The 18,112-nt window shown below is 38.1% G+C and overlaps 1 protein-coding gene across 2 annotated transcripts in view; it reads right to left on the bottom strand.

Annotated features, from left to right (window-relative positions):
• NSRP1 (nuclear speckle splicing regulatory protein 1) overlaps positions 1 to 18,112 on the bottom strand; it is a 35,064-nt gene that overhangs the window by 11,593 nt on the left and 5,359 nt on the right. The window contains exons 2-3 of one of the 2 annotated variants that reach the window (XM_034752406.1): positions 15,105 to 15,192; positions 749 to 805 (exon numbers count right to left, since the gene is read on the bottom strand). In XM_034752406.1, the coding sequence (XP_034608297.1) occupies positions 749 to 805; positions 15,105 to 15,192 (145 nt within the window). Of the gene's footprint in view, positions 1 to 748; positions 806 to 15,104; positions 15,193 to 18,112 lie in introns of those variants that run through there. The other variant, XM_034752408.1, reaches the window with a different exon arrangement.

The raw sequence follows: 18,112 nt of genomic DNA, 5'->3' as shown, positions 1-18,112 counted from the left end.
TCTTAAAAAGTCAAACAAAGACCATTATTACTTAGCTATAATTTCAGTTCTCTAAAGGTAGGTTACTGTAGATCCCCATTCTTAGATTCTTATGGCTCTTACAATGATTTGTAAAGCACATTCCCAACGGATATAATGATCCAAATGCCTTATAATGTGTACCTTTGACCATGATCAAAAACAGGTCAGTCCAACTACAACTAATCCTAACTTTCAAGAGTGTACCTACATAAAAACCTAGAACTACAAATAGTAAATGACACTCTCTATAAGGCCCTGACCACAGTAAAAGTGCAATCTTATTACATATACTTTTATCTGACCTGGTTGCAAACAACATTTGAATTATGTTCACATTTCAGCCATTGTATGAGGTAGAAAAGTTGTACATAATGTTTGTGCATACATCACAGAGCCTAACTGTGTTGGTATCAATGAATTCTGGGAAAATCTGAGGACAGAGTACCCAAAGGACTTGCCCACACTGCAGCATGTGTGGCAATGCATTCTGGGATGTACTGATGCATGGAGAACTGGGAGTAAAGGGGACCGACCATAGTTACAAATGCATGGTTAAGAAGGGAGTCGTCTTATCTACACTGAAAAAAAACTGTGTGCTGAAGTGGTTACAGGAAGACAGCCGGCCTAGATTGCTGGCAAGGGCAAAACGTTGTTAGCTGGCATGGTTACTAATGACAGCAATTTCTTACTTTCTTATATGCATGAGGACTCCCACACCCCAACTTACTTGCTTCATTACTTGCTTTTTTAATGCTTCTTTTTGTAGACTCTCGCCCACAGATGTCTGTTAGAAGAGAACATGATTAGCAATAAAATTAGATTATTGTGTTTACACATGTTATATTAGGTGTTATTTTTCTAACACTATAATAATACATAGCTTAGTTTTTTAATAAAGTGGTTTCACTGTATTATTATTATAACTTTTACAGCTTTTTTCTGAAGAATCATAAGAAAAACTGAAAATTAATTAACAAACATACAACAGATCAGTGCAGTTGTACCATGGAAAGAAACTATCCAATATTAGTATAGAAATAATAATCAGTTTTACAACACAATTTCCAAGAAAATTACCTCACAAAAGAACAATACAATTTGGTCCAATTCAACAAAATCAGCAATCTCTGCTCAAGAGATACTTGGAAGTGTTATGCCACAGGGCGCTGTAGCACTGAGGTATATTAGCAGAGCAGTGGTGTGAGAACCCAAGACTGAAATAGTAAGGGGTAATTCAGATCGGACTAAAATGCATTGGCAGTGATATAGAGGAAAGCTTAAACCGTGACTACTCACACTATGATTCTAGCTAATGCAGAATCAACCCCTCAATTTCCTTAGCACTAAACCTCACTCGGTTTTTGCTTCCAAAAAAAAATTGTGGAAAATGAAACATAAAAACCCCACACTATATTAAGTAGTTAGAGGTCAATTCTCCCATCAATAGACTAATTAATTTCTATTAACATTAGGGAGTTGTACGTGAACACTGAAGGATAAATATAGCTCAGTTTTTTTAAAGGTTAAAAGATTTCTAATGGCATAAAACGGGAAGGCCTTTGGTCATAATTCACATGGCCTATGAACTCATCAGATCTACAATAATGGACACACTATATTTTACAATAAAGTTATAGGAATTTGCCAATTCAAAGGTAACAGGAATTTAAAAAAATTGTCATAATGATCGTTATAATAATACCTTGGATATAAATACCAATGAATTAATTTCCTGATAAAATCTCTGCAGATTATGCTAATTGATCTTTTCTTGCTTCCATTATTCATATCTATTTTTTGTTGTAGACTAATTAGTGTACACTAACAAGTAGACACATAACCACAGTAGTTTTGTGTATTTGTACTTCCATAAGTTATGTGCAAATAATTTTCCATGGAATCACAATTACACAAAACTTATGTGGTTACACACACCCACACCAACTAACATCTTAATGTGTGTCTATACTCCCCCCCCCCCCCCCCATACCTCATGATACTATAACAGGCATGAAAAAATTGTACACAACACCATAACCAGATACCCTATAAGTATACCTGCACTTATGAAACGGTTGTTTTGATTAAGTTCTGAGCTATGTTAGTAGTTTTGCAATTTGAAGATATGAAATGCCCCAGAGTCTGAACTACGGTCATGTTACAATAATCGTTTAATTCATTCATCTTTTATTTTAAACTTTTCAAGATTTTTAATATGCCAGCAAACAGCAGCATTAACCTTCCGTAATTTAAGAAAACACAACATCCACTGCTGAAAATATCAATGAAGACAAATACAACTCTGTTTTCTAATCATCACATTTTTAACTGTAAAAATGTCTTAGTTACTGTTGTCTTTTTAATTGAATCTTCTCCTCCCCCGCCCCCAACCAGTAGACAGTATTTTGTTTGTTAAACAGATTCATTAAAGAGGACATGGCACATTGCCTTGTTTATGTAGTTAGGTATCAATTAGCGGTCTTTTCCAGGGGGAATACTGAAAAAAAACTCTCTTTTGCATTTTGGCAGCTGATTTTTTCAATAATGCATGAAACATGCTCAACATCAGATTTTTAAAAAGAGCATTTGTATCATCAATCCCTAATTAAAAAAAATGAAATGGAATGAAAAGTTTTCAGCAGTAGAGTATGTACGGATACCAGTATGCACTGACGAAAGCCAAATAAATATAGCACACACAAATTCAAGCAGATCCGCTGATAGATGCAGCTTCTGCTTTCATTTGGTGCTTGCAAAACAGCGATGTGCCATGTTCCTTGTTTCATATGCTGTTGAAATCATGTCAACATGGAAAAAAGCTGAGTGCTGTTTCTCAAGCTTTGAACAGTATTCAGTATATCAAATACAGATCTCTTCACTAGCTTATTCCAGCAGCAAGTACACATAAAAAGAATAGAACTTTTATACCTCTTTTGTATCCCATCTCTATAACCAACCAACCAAGGCAATATCTCTGAAAGGGCCCCTGATTGTTTTCTATAGCACAGTAACAGAACCAATGGTCCTAAGGTAGTTGTCAATATTTTGAAGACTGTATATGGGTACTCACTGAATACTAGAACTCTCATTAATTTACCTGTACTCTCTTTTACAAGCTTTCTGATATAATGTAACCTACATCCAGGGAAAGAATACTAAAGCGGAAGGAGGCTAAAACCATTCAAAATATTCTTTTCAAGCCCTCCCCCTCAATAACTAACTTCCTTCACTATAAGTGACCATATTAGACAAGTAAAAGAGGAAGGATTGGAAAAAGCAGCTCTGAAACACTGCACATTCTAATGCTCTATTTTTCTAAAGGGTGAATACTGGCTATGGAGTGGGCCTTGGCAGGAGAGAGAAAAACCTAAAGTTATGTCCAAGCTTCAAAACAGTAAATCCTGTAAAGTTGAGTAATAAAAATAAAGCATGATGTGTACTTTTGGGGAACACACAGTAGTAACTCCAGGATGGAAAGCTGAGGATTACAGTTATCCCTATCATTAAGAGGCAGCTCTCTTATCAAGCAGTGGATAACCTAAGGTGTGGAAACAAACCACATTCTAGGCCCAGGGCTTTGAAGCTGAGCATGGCTCACAGACAATAATAATGCACTTATTTTTAGGAGGGTTTCAAACCCACTGCTGTTCTGCCACATTCTCAGAATTACTGCAGTGGAGCCATCTGCCTTGCACTCCTGCTCAAATGTAAACCATTCAAAATCAGGTACACACACAGTCTACAGTAATGCTCATGACTACATCCTTTACACTGCAACATACCTTTTGGACTGGAATTAGGATGCATTCATCTACATTTTCTATACACCTCTACCCCCATATAACGCGACCCGATAGAACACGAATTCAGATACAACACAGTAAAGCAGTGCTCTGGGGGGGCGGGGCTGCGCTCTCCGGTGGATCAAAGCATGATTGATATAACGCAGTTTCACCTAGAATGCGGTAAGATGTTTTGGCTCCCGAGGACAGCGTTATATCGGGGTAGAGGTGTATTTTCGAACATTTTGAATGAATCCTGACTTCATTAATCCATTTCTTTTTTATTGTGGTTTTGGTAAGCAAATTTTTAAAATAGCATTTCAGATTCTTTTCAAATATTTATTTAAAACTAAACAGTAACATTCATTTTAATTTCACATATATTACATATCTCCACAACATCACGTGACCAGCAGTATAACTTTCCTAATGTAAGAGACTATTTAGGGCTGGCTCTGTGAGATAGTGACAGTGTTACACAGGAGACTACGGGCAGGTCTACACTACAGCTTACTTTGATATAACTTAAGTCACTCAGGGGTGTGGAAAAGCCACCCCCTGAGCAAAATAAGTTACACCGACCTAAGAGCCGGTGTGGACAGCACTATGTCGGTAGATATTCTCACACCAACATAGCTACCGCTGCTCAGGGAGGTGGTGTAATTATGCCAACTGGAGAGTGTCTGCACTAGCAGTACTACAGCGGTGCTGCTGTAACAATTCTAGTATAGGCCTGCCCTTAGACACGACTCCAGTTCTTGGGGAACAAGGTTGCCTTCTGCTTGGCATATTCACAGATTCTGAGGCCAGAAGGAATCACTGTGAACATCTGACTTCCCCAGAACTTCCCCCAAAATAATTCCTAGAGTTTATCTTTTAGAAAACGTTTAGCTAACTTTCCCTTGAGACCCAGCTATAAGAGAGGGTTCTCCTAAGGGCTCCCTCAGGGTAGAGTGGAGGGGAAAGAGGAAAAACTATTTCTGTACTCATATCAAAATATTTGAAACACTGGTTAGAATAAAAAAAAACAACGAGTCCTTGTGGCACCTGAGACTAACAAATTTATTTGGGCATAAGCTTTCGTGGGCTAGAACCCAGCCTACAATAAATCAATTTGCTGGTCTATAAACTTTATACAAATACAAAAGTAATATATGGTTCTCGTTTTTGTACATAAAAATCTAAAGAGGTCCACCTGTCATTTGTTTGTCCAGAGTGTCAGTAAGTTTAAGGAAAACAGCTCCAGTACAAACACCTCTTCTTATGTTTGGTGGGTGACAATTTCCTGTTCTGCTATGAGCACTGATAGATGAGAACTTCCTGTTCTTTTGTATTGTTTTTACTTATCAACAGTTCATTTATTAAAGGCCCTACAAACTCAGCAATCTGTCTCATGCTTTCTGTTTGCCCACAATCAAGCTATTCTTTGGAGGCACAAAGCTTATAGTGTAATATTTTCTGTAAAGAGCAAATATTTTAACCCTATAGTGAAAATACACAGAAGCTCCTGTGCAAACCAAGGAAAACTCCTTATAATAGCATTAAGGCACTACAGTATATTATTCCTGAAAAATCTTCCCAAATCCCTCTTGGTTTCTTTTTCCCCCACATTTGAGTTTGAGCCTTCTTTCATGATTTTTCCTATACCAGTATACTCTCCTAATTCTTGTCTGCCAAGCAACCTCTCTCTCTCTCATTTTAAATAACTTCTTAAAATATATTTCTTCTTTACAATCATTCCTACATGGGTATGGAAGGATGTGAAGACCACACTACTGACCAGTGTTTTGAATTGTCTAAGGCAGGGGTAGGCAACCTACTGTTCACCGTTGTTTTCTCTGAGGATGCTGTTATGTTCAACTGGATCCATGTGGTTATGAAGGTGGACAACAATGAGAGCCACCCTGTTTGAGAACTGTGCTTGGAGAAGGTAGTGGTCTGCCAAGAATAGAACAGTGATTTTTGCGTTCCCTATGACCCCTCCTAAACTCAAAAACATTTCGGGGCCATATGTGTAGGATTGTTTATTGCCGGTTGGAGACACAAGGTGGTCAGTTCCAATAAAACATTTGGGATGAGAGCATGAGAGATGTTGTCTGCGAGGGTGTTGAACTCTCTGAAGCGAGTAAGCCTTGGGCTTCACCACAATAACAGTCAGCATACCTCTTGGTCACTCCAGGACACCTTTGATCTCTGGAGGTCTGCAGTCAATTAGAATGTCTATGCTGATTTTAACTGTTGTCTCACAGGTTAAGTGGATACATTTAGATTGGTTTTTTTAATCTCTGTGGATCCTCTTTTCCTTTTTAGGCCGGATGGAATTAATAATAAATAATAATCACGTGAGATTCATTACAGGAGTTCCCCATAGCCGCCACTTTAAGGGGCAGCATATGGTTGTCAATGAAGGGAAGGGATAAGATGCAGGGCTATGAAGAACAGAAAATAATTTGGGCCCGAAGTAAGAGGACATCTCTAATAATAGCATAGATGCGTTCCAGGATATAAACATGTGTTACAGTACTATTTCATTAACTTGCTGAAGTAATTTTAATTGTGGACATTCACAAAACAAAAGCCAGTGGAAGCCAAAGTTGATCCCCCCAAAGACAGCATAATTAAAGTATCATATTGAACTTGTGATAAATAAAGTGGTGGGGTAGCTCCCTTTGATAGACAACCAGCCAGCCAGTTAGCTGTCTTGGTAGCTGTTCTCAGCTTGCTTTACCTGTAAAGAGTTAACAAGCCCACAGGTAAAAGGAGTGGGCACATGACCAAAAGATCCAATGGGAAGGTTAGAACTTTTAAAAAATGGGAAAGAAACTTTCCCTTTGTCTGTTGTTTTCCGGGCTGCAGGGACACGGAGCAACAATGCTATAAGCAAAAATGCTGTGTAAGGTTTGAACCAGGTATGAAAACAAGTATTTTCCATACCTAGAAGAAATAATTTGGATAGGGAATGTTTAGTTAGACGCTATCAGGTTTATTTCTTATTTTGGCTTGTGGTTCTCCTCTGTGCTAACTTCAGATGCTTTTGTTTGCTTGTAACCTTTAAGCTAAACCCCCAAGAAAGCTATTTTGGGTGCTTAATTTTTGTAATTGTTTCTTTTAAGATCTAGCAAAAAGCCTAAGTTCCAGATATATTTTTTTCCTTTTTGTTTTTAATAAAATTTACCTTTTTTAAGAACAGGATTGGATTTTTTGGTGTCCTAAGAGGTTTGTGCATGTTGTTGGATTAGCTGGTAGCCACAGCTAATTTCCTTTGTTTTCTTTCTCAGCTCTTTCCGGAGGGGGTGGTGAAAGGCTTGAGGATACCCAAGTGCTCCTTCCTGGGTTCAAAGGGGTTTTTTTTGCATTTGGATGGTGGCAGCGTTTACCAAGCCAAGATCAGAGAGACGCTGTAACCTTGGGAGTGTAATACAAGCCTGAAGTGGCAAGTATTAATTTTTAAAATCCTTGCGGGCCTTCCTGCACTCAAGGTGCCAAAGTGAGGATTCAGACCTAACAGACCTGTTTACATTGTTTCTGAAAACTCTACTGTAAATATATTCCATACATTTTAAATACATGATTAGTTAAATATCCAAGAAACTGGCAAGGCCAGCTATCCCACTACATTCAATGACCTTGTCTGCACTATGATAAAAAAAATATGTTTTAACTCGAGTTAGCTATCTCCAGATAAAATCCCAGTGAAGACAAGACAGCTCATATTTCACATGAGTTAGCAGGTCAAGCTAAAGACTACTGGTAAACCTAGTCTTTAACTTGACCTTCCAACTCATGCGAAAACTACAAACTGCCTTGTCTTCATTAGGATTTTATCTTGAGTTAAGAGTTTTTCTAGTGAAGGCAAGACCAAAGATTACTGTATTTATGATCTGTGATCCAGTTCTTAGTTCTTCTCACACCACATCAGGAATCTCAGGATTTGACTCATTCATACTAAGGCCATGTCATACAGCTTTGGCAAAAAAAGGGAGCCTTAAAGTGGGAGTAAATTTTAGTTACACCCACTTTAAAGCCCTGTTATATTGCTAGAGCAGTGTAAAGTATCAAGAGAGCTTATCTAAATGGGGAAATTTACTGGAATAAGAGTCTCCAAGCAAGGAGTTATACTGGCATAACTACGCTATAGTTCTGCTGGTGCATTTCCCTATATAGGCAAGCCCTCAGTGTAAAGGAGAAGCAAGGCTGCAATTTCTAAAAGTTGCTAGGACAGGGAAATCTGCATGGAGGGATCCTGAGTGATACGGAAACAGGCACCTCACTAGCTGTAAATGAAGTCTCAATTTGCACTAAAGGATGCTCTAGTAAACTCCATAGACAGGAGCAGAGCAAGCAACAATGCAGCAGTCGTACAGACAAGTCCTAGGTGAAGAGGAATATAGGGGACAAGTCCTTTTCAGAAATAATTTCTGTTCTGCGTTATTGTTAAAGACTCACAAATGATTTATTGCTATAGTCTACATGCTCAATAAAAGGCTTTCCTAGTGGTAAGGGTAATTAAAACACAATTTTAAAGATTTTAACACTGAAAATAGTGAAAACAAATCCTTCCCTTGCTATGATAGCTACACATTAGGTTTTACCTAGTGTACTAGAATTAGCAAGCATCCTTTCTTGCTTTATTATTCATGACTAACACTTCATTTAAAGAGAATTTCTGTCCCACTAACATGGACATTTTGCTTAAATGAGCAAGCCAAAGGACTTTCTTCTACAGTAACTTACTTCCACTAACCAGCTTGGCTACAGTGAGCAGACTTTATAAGACATTATCACCTTTCAAATCCCTTCTAACAGATGCAGCAAGGATGCAGGCAAAATCTTAATGAAATATGCATAGTAACATTAAAAAAAAGGGAACACAAGTTTGGTATCTAATATATAATCACAATGACCAAGTCAGGTGTGCAGATTCCCCAGCATGGACTTTATTAGAGTTCAGTTATAAATACACAATCTTCAGACATTCGAGATGTAGTTCTGACTGATAAAGTAGCAGACAGGAAATGAAACCCCTCCCAAATGCTGCTCCTTATCTTGAAAAGCCCTGAAATTATTACTGAACTAATAAAGTAATTTTGTTTAAAAAGAAATGATTTTTTTTTTATAAAGGCAGTTGTGAGATTATTGCTTTTTGCTGGCTGTGTACCACGCTGACATAACATGGTAAGTTCTGTATGATTTGTTATAGTGGAGTCTGGTCGTAAGGACGTCGTTAAACAGTATTTCAGCCTCCATTAAAAATCCTTTGGAGTAAAGGGAATTTAACTTAAGCTTTTGTTTAGTTATAAATGTGACATTAAAATTTGCCATTTGCAATCTTAACTTTTCATTGTTTTGTTTTTATATGTAGCATATTAATTAAATGACTGAGATGCTTTCATGAATTTCAGCAAGGCTTTACAGACAGCATCCATTAATATTACCCACATGCATAGAAAAATGTTTCTGGACAATAGTACTTGGTTACTGAGACATGTAGTGCAAGTCCACAAGCAGTCGGACTGAAAACTAGTAATTTTCCCACTCCTCACTTTCAAACCGCTGAGGTCTCTGCAGTTGCAGAATTTTACACAGATTCTACGTTCTACAATAAAATCAAGATGATTAAATAATTATTTCATTGGATTTATTTTTTTCTCCTCTCATTCTATGTAGAAAGATATGTATTGGAGAGCAAGGTGATCCTGGGGGTTGGGTTCAAATCCCTGCCACAGACTTCCTGAGAGACCTTGGACAAGTAATTTAGGCCTGGATCCACAAAGGAGACTTAGGTGTTGTGATGCTGAGCTTCACAGAGTGTAACTTTTAGAGGCCTAGAAAAATCACCGGAGTAACACTGAGATCCACAAAGCCTGACTTCAGCTCCTATAAAATGAATGGGAGAGATAGGTGCCTTAGAATGCGATGCACAAAGACCTCATGGTAGGCAGGGAGCCGCCTAAGCTAGACAATGGGAGATGCAATGAGAAGGGTGGGTACTTAGCCCCACCCCTCTCTCTGAATTCGGTGCCAAGTCCTGGCTGCAGGGAGGCACCTATCACTGTTTGAGAGTCACAAACTGGGGGGAAGACAGGCGTTCGGCTGCCAGGGAACTGCCACCTTGCAGGTGAATGCCCTAACCACTAAGATACAGTCATTCTAACTCTTGCTCTGACCTAATCAATATTTAATTATTCAATTAATTAATTTAAGTGGAACAATTTCAATAGGAGAGATTTAGGGAGATTCATGCCACAACATTCCATATCCTAGTGGTTGGGGCACTCTCCTCAGGCAGGCAGATCGCTGTTCAAGTCCCTTCTCCTCATCAGGCGCAGGGAAGACTTGATCCAGCAGTCTTCCACATCCCATGTCTCAGACTTTTAAGGCCCGAAGGGACCATCATGATGATCTAGTCTGACCTCCTGTACATTGCAGGCCACAGAACCTCACCCACCCACTCCTGTAATAGACCTCTAACCTCCAGCTGAGTTACTGAAGTCTTCAAGTCATGATTTAAAGACATCAAGTTACAGAGAATCCACCATTTACACTCGTTTAAACCTGCAGGTGACTCGTGCCCCTGCTGTAGAGGAAGAGGAAAAACGCTAACCACTCAGCTAAAAGTTGTAAAAGAAGTCCTCTTCCTCTCCCCCCTGGCTGTTGTGTGTGGAATTAGGCTACCTCTGAGCTTGCCTACTGGATCGGGCCCCGCATGTGAATTAGGTGGCCAAACACCCATCTCTCCCCTAGTTTGTGAATCACTCTGGGACTTAGGTGCCCAGGCACCTAAAGTAGGGCTGCAGTGCACATGATCAGAGCCAGAAACATAGGCACCTAGGGAACTTTTACGGCAAAAACTTAGGCACCAAGTGAGTTGAGGCGCCTACAGGATTAGCTGAGCTGGAGGTTTGTGGATCTCAGTGGTGCCTAAAATCAGGACTTAGGTGCCTAAATACGTTTGTGGATCCCACTCTTGGTCATTCTGTGCCTCTGTTTCTCTTCTGTAATATGACATTGCTACTTCACAGGGAAAGTTCGTGAATTGCTCAGAAACTATGTGAATGAGGGACCTCAGACAGATATAGTGTTTCTTTTCCACTTGGGTTTGCTCTGGATTTTCCCCCACACAAGAGAAAAAAAGAACTCAAGTTTAGCTTTAGAAAACCAACGGTAATATTTGGGTAACAGATCTCACCTACATTGAAAACTTTTAGAGTGGCAAGTGGAGTGAGCATAATATTAAAATAATTAAAACATTTTTAAATTAGAGTTTAAAATTCACAGACTATGGGCATGATTAAAATTCTCAGAAAGAAATTTTGGTTGATAAAAACATAACATTGTAGTTAGACGCAGAAGTTAAATATACTGTAACGCTACCTCCAGAATACTTATCTTCTCTTTATCTATGGGACAACATTTAAAGAGGATAAAGATTCTGCTTTAAACTCCTTTGTTATATAGCAATTTAACAGTATGTTCCTAAGATAATAAATTATTTTTATTTGTAAAATACCCAGGTCTATCCACCACCCATTATACTGTTGTCTCAGTGCCTCAATGCCAGGAGCACACACCAAACTGTAATTTGCCTGGGTTGCTGCACCCTCTGCTGGAGCAGGTAGAAATTAAGTTATAACTATATTTTTTTAAAAGTGGGCTGGATAAATTTAATCATCTTGTATTTTAAACAAACTAATTTCTTGGTTATTAGTAAGGCCATAGATTATTCAAACTAATAATACAATTTCCTTTTCACCATTTACTTACTTTTTGCATTTGTCCAGCTTGCACAATAAAAATTAATGAATCAGTTTTGTTTATAACCTGTTCTCTTTCAAGTTCTCTCTGCTGCAAAAACTGGATGGCAATTACTGTTTACATTGAATATTTTGGAAAAAATTACTGATTTCTATTGGGCTTCTACTTTTTAAACATTTTATTTTAAAAATCTAAATGTTGGCTCAGATTTGAGTTGACAATATTTTCTTTAAATTAATGTGCTGATAATAATTTGAGCATAAAGTAAGGTAAAGGTAAAAGAAAATCTAATCTTCCATCCTCCTGAAATGTTAAAGGGATATGGATCCATTAAAAAAAAAAAATCACACTGCAATCTGAAAATGTGAAAACTAGTACTGTGAACTGAAAGGGATTAGTGGGGGAAAATAACGGTTTGTAGTTTATTTACTTTTTGTGTTTGCTCGCACTTTGTGTATAGCCATTTTCACTGTTTCTCCTGCATAGGCCTCCATCCTGAAAACAAAAGTGCTTAACTTTTACAAGAGGAGTCCCACTGAAGTCAACAGGAGAACTTGTGTGTATAAAGTCAAGAATAAGCATAAGTGTTTGTGGGATCCGGATGTCAGTTGCAGTATATGAAACTACTTTAAACTCGCTTCCTGAAAATGACTAGATCTCAAGCTGCCAGTGTTGCCTTAAACATGTAGTACAGTACTTCCATAATATTTATTCTCAACATTCTTCACAAATGTCAACTAAATAATCTTCAAACCACTGTGAGGCAGGCAATATATTAGTACTTCTAGAATACCGAGCATGACAATCTGTTTTTAGTTACCATAATAGTAACTTAGGTTATGATTCTTTACTATAATCTGCTAGCATGGAACCCCTGAACTTTAATGGAACTCCACGTGGGTACAAGGAATCCATGAGAGTGGATCTTAAAGCAGTACTGGGGCCTTAATTAAAAGCTCTTCCAAAGTTAGGTTCTTTAGTTTCAGTGACGGAAGAATTTGGTAAGAATATTTATATTATTGGCGTAAATAGGGATTTCTTAGGAAGCAATTGCTCACTGAAATCTAACAAATTTGGAGATCACAGGGTAACTCTCTTGCTATATTTGTGCTGTATGTTGGATTTATTAGAGGTATAAGAAAATATGTTCAGCAAATAAAAAAAATCTAAGTCTCAGTACTTGAACGTTCTTATGTCTCATAAAACAAGCTCTCAGCTTTCCATGTAGTAAAGACAACTTGTTGCAAGGTGCTTTCTCCATCTTGATTTACTTTTCTTTACATACAGCAGCATTAAAATGATGGAAACTCTCAGCAGATATTTTTCCCTTCAGACCACAATTTAGTTTAAAAGCTTTGTGGTGGCAAATTTTTCAGCCTAGGAATTAAACCTTTGGGATTTACCTTCTCCTTGACCTGTTATCTTCCACTTATAAAGTGCCAACTGAGACAAATTTAAGGACTTTGTATGAAATCTTACTTCCACTAACTTCAGTAGGGCCAGATTTCATTCTTGATTTGCTACTTTTCATGTCACTCATTTATTTTAAATTGATAAAAACAGGACTGTGTGTATCAAATATGGAAAACATATATATATTTTAGCATATTTTGCCCTAGTAAATATTGAGACAGACTGCAGGAATGTTTCCGCAGCTTGTGAGGCAACTTACAAGCAAATTGTGAATAGGATGCTTAGTATGTTTTTCATTTTAAACTTCTTACAGATAGCATTGTTATTGGCAAATTAATTCACTTTCATAGTTATATTGCTCTAAACTGAAGCTGACAGCAGTTACATTTGTCAAAACAAAACAGTCTTAATTTAAAATGTGACATTTTAACATAATTTTCCCCAGGTCTCAGTTTTTGAGGCTTTTGAGTTTTAGAGCACAAAATATTGTCATAAGAGTAGTGACTGATTATCTGAGACAGCTGCCAAAATATGAATGTTTAAGCAACACTGTGAAACCCTAATGTCAATATAGAGCAATTTTTTAAAGGATTTAAATTGACTGGATTTCTGAGATTTTCACAGGAACATAGAGGAAGAACCAGAGTACATGTTTAGGTACGTCATGTTCTAGCAGTACTGTACTGTACATGTCCTAATACTCTACTTGAAATGTCATGGAAGTCATCATCCAGAAATTAAATTGCATCATCAAGAAAAAGAAATACAAGAAGTATATGGCATTCTTCCATATCCCAATCAACTAATGACAAAGCAGGAATTCTTTAAACTCTACAAAGTTTAGATTTCTAGAAGATCATTTCACTTCCTAATTTTGCTCCATGCCAATTATGAACTCAATTTTTATGAATGCTTAACAAAAATAAGCTGTCAAAGAATCTTTGTGAGGTTTGGCCCAGATCCTGCAAACATGTCCTTAACTTTACTCTCACAAGTAGCACCACTAAATTAAATCAGACTACTCACGTAAGTAAACTTAAGTGTGTGGGTAAGTGTTTACAGGATTGGGACCTTTGTTTGTAAAATTTTAAGGATAAACAATAATTCATCCTTGTGTTTAATCCAATCTGTTTACAAAAACGTCTTGACTAGTGCAGTTACTTCATTCTGTTCCTGAGACTTACGATACATTTCTTTTATTTTCCCCACATGTATAATACGTTCAACTTGCTCACCCAGCCACCAAACATGGCTATGGAATATTTCCCTTTAGATACAGGAATAGAACATGTCAGACAGAGCTACAAACATAGGAATATAGTGTAATTTTACCTGTGTTTTTCAGAGTATAGACTCATAACTCACAAGTGACAAACCTGCGATAAATTATACTCCTTTTCAAACTATACAAAGTAACTTCAAATGAGTATGGCATAACCAGACAACTCTCAGGTGCACAACTTTGACTGTTTCTTACCTATTGTGTTAAAATAAATGAGAATTTGCATACACAACAATGCTAATTTTGCACTATTTTCATTAACATCCAGATAGGACTTCAAATGAAGTTGGATCAGGCTATTAGAGCACTGATTTGTATTTCAAAAATACCTAAAACAAAATGTACCCCCTTAAAAACAGTGCAGAATTCTGTGAACTTTAAACTGCACCATGTTCTTCAGAAATACCCCAGAGTACACACATTTAGAAGCATTAGTGTAGACTTATTTTAGATATAGACACAAGCTGAAGAAATGAGCCGTTAAAGGTCTTTTGAGATTCTGGACGTAACCGTTCCAGAATAGCAAAAATCTATTTCAAAGAACCATTTGCCTACGGAGAAGTTAAGTACCTTGCTCAAGATCACACAAATCAGTGGCAGAAACAAGGAAAGAACTCGGAGCTCCCCAGGCCCAGATCTTTGCTTTCACCACTAGATCATGCCACTCAAAAAGGCATTTTTGGAAACGAAATGTATATTGAGTTTGGACTTCTTTTGTTATTAGCAGGTATCTGCCCATAAAATGTTCCCAATCAATATTCAGCTCAAAGTAATTCTCCATTTAACGTACTGAAAAGCAGCAAAATGAAATGTACATCTCAATACTCTGGAGAAAATTATTGATAACTAACCTCTTCATCAGAGTCATCTGCAAAGACTGAATGTTTCTTCACCATCAGAGTTTTCTGCAATGCTTTCTTGGGCAAAATAAGCCCATATCTGAAGAAAAAGGTTAGAAATCACCCTTTTATTATTATTGACAATAATACGGTAATATATGTATTGTTTTCTTTGTCTTGGAATATAACCACCCAATTTTAAAAATCGAAAATAGCATACTAGCAAAATCAACATCAGTGCCACTGTTATTGGGCATAATTTAGGACATTATTTGGTACAATGTAGCCAATCTTGTCACCCATTCATACAGTTCTCCTACATCAGTCCTTATGCTTTTTTCCATGCCACTCACTCTGCAGTCAATGCCCTTCTAGAGCTGGTCCACAAAGCCAGTACCCTCTCACTTAAATCCCTCCTGAAGGCCCACTTCTACCGCAAGAAGAAACTAGTTAGGGGTCTTTATTCTGCAAAAGATTAAACATGGGCACACCTCGAAAAATAATTTTCACCTATAATCAAAATTCACAGATGGGTAAGAAAAGTGTTGCTTGTGAACGTATTAGAGTTTAAGGATATTTACTTTGTATATTTTGATGTGACATTAACAATTTGTGTTCTAAAGGTTATAAAGTTTAACTTTATGAATCTCAACATCTACTGTCATTAAATAATTATTGTCTGCCTCCTGTTATCTAATGTCCCATAATTTTACGCAACCGTGAAAATTTAAATTGATAAAAATAGAAAAATAGTTAAAAAATAAAATTGATATTAACCGTTGAAATTATAAAAAAATAAAAATCAAATTCTGCCAAGCCTACAAATAAGCATTTGTCTTTCTTAAGAGATCATTTCCACTCTTTTGGGAAGGGTTTGTTAGCACAGAACGCTGCTGCATGTTTCCTCACCAACACAGGAGCTCATCAAACCTGTACCTGCTCCCTACAGAGGGCTCCTGTAGAACAGTGGTTCTTAACCAAGGGTATGCGTACCCTGAGGGTACACAGCAGTCTTTCAGGAAGTACATCAGCTCATCTAGATATTTGCCTAATTTTACAACACGTGACACAAAAAGCACTAGCAAAGTCAGTACAAACTAAAACATCAGACAATGACTTGTTTATACTGCTCTATATACTATACGCTGAAATGGGAGTACAATACTTATATTCCAATTGTTTTATTTTATAATTATATGGTAAAAATAAGAAAGTCAGTCATTTTTCAGTAACAGTGTGCTGAGACACTTTTGTATTTTTATGTCTGATTTTGTAAGCAAGTAGTTTTTACGTGAGGTGAAACTTGGGGGTACACAGGACAAATCAAACTCCTGAAAGGGGTACAGTAGTCTGGAAAGGTTGAGAGCCACTGCTATAGAATATCAAATCAAGTTCAAGGTCTCAGTACTATTCTCAAGGAATGCAAAGGCCTGGGCCCAGGCCATCTAAAAGATCACCTATTATTTATTACTTGTACTGCAGAAGTACACCAGGACCTAAAGATCCAGAATGAGTCTGTAGTTGATAACCCCACCCACTGCACAAATGAACTCTATGGTATAAGAAACAGAGCTTTCTCAGGGGGCTGGTCCTTTACTGTGGAACAAACTCCCACAGGAACAAAGGACAATCCCAAACATTACCACCTTCCCCTCCAAATTAAGGCACACCTCTTTGACAGGCCCTCTTGTATATACACACAGAACAACAGATACATTAAACAAAATAAAAACCCACCAATACAAAACACTCCATTGCGCACACAATTCCCGCCCAGAGAATGAGAGAGAAGGAACTGCATGTGACAGATGTTAGTCATGCCACTTAAGGCACTACTGGAAGGTGCTCTGACAATACGGGCAGGTCTACACTACAGCCGGGATCTACGCTCTGAGATCGATCCACCAGCAGTCAATTTAGTGGGTCTAGTAAAGACACCCACCCCCGAAACAGGAAGAGTAAAGTAAGTTGAGGGGAGATTTTTCTCTCATCGACCCCCCACGGTAACTCGACCTAAGGTATGTCGACTCCAGCTACATGAATAACGTACTGGAGTTGCATAGTGTAGGTCGACTTACCACGGTAGTGTAGACATAGCTTAACGTGATGAGTGCAGTAGAGGTGGGTAGGTAGATAGGCTATCTGCCTTGAGTGGTGTAGGTTGAGCTAATTTTTAAGTGTAGACCAGGCCTAAGAGCTCCTAGGGGCAGGGAACAGGTCTTCTTTCCTGTTTGGAAAGGCTTTGAGAGTTGTACAGGAAGTAAACAATAATAAATTTGACTCCAAAATTCGATTTGGAAAAAACAAACTTTTACTAGCTCTAGACCCAATGATATATTTCTATTAATTTGATGCAAGAAGCTTCCAGGCTAAACAGTTGCTTTTAAAACAAACATTCCCTTGCAATGTTTGCCTTCCCCAAAGTTGCCCTGAGACCCTAGAGCCCAAATTGAATAAAACAAAACAAAGTGATTTTGTTGATTTCCAATTCCATTGCCCAAGCTAAGGGAAAGACAGAAAATAATTAAACATCTGGATGGGGAAAGGGAAACTGAGCATTAAACCTCCTTTGGGTTTAATCATCTCACTTGGGGTCACTGACATGGGGACAGAAATTGGCTACAACAGAATTGTGAAGTTTTTAACGCAATTTGTAAGTCTTCTGTTTATCACACAGCCCCAGGTGCAGATTGCTTCTGAGCACGCCACAATCCTCCACACTGTTTTGCAGGAGCCCACATGAGTAACCCCATTGCCTGAAGGTGGTGTTTTCAAGAGCTGGGGATGTAGGGTAGCATCTGCCCCATGTCCTCATCCACCCTCACCGTCCCACTCTGTGCCCCCACAGCATCACCCTATCTCCTTCCCCAACAGGACCCCAGACTCCCCACCTATCCCAGGCACTGGTGACCCGCTCCATGTCCCCCTGGGGCCCTATCCTCTCAGCCTACCACACAGGACCCTATATCCCCAAAGCCACTCTCCCACATTGTCATTCCCACAATGCCACCATCCCCCCC

Source organism: Trachemys scripta, chromosome 18, assembly GCF_013100865.1.
Source record: "Trachemys scripta elegans isolate TJP31775 chromosome 18, CAS_Tse_1.0, whole genome shotgun sequence".
Lineage (NCBI taxonomy): Eukaryota > Metazoa > Chordata > Testudines > Emydidae > Trachemys > Trachemys scripta.
This window is presented reverse-complemented; position numbering and strand designations above follow the sequence as displayed.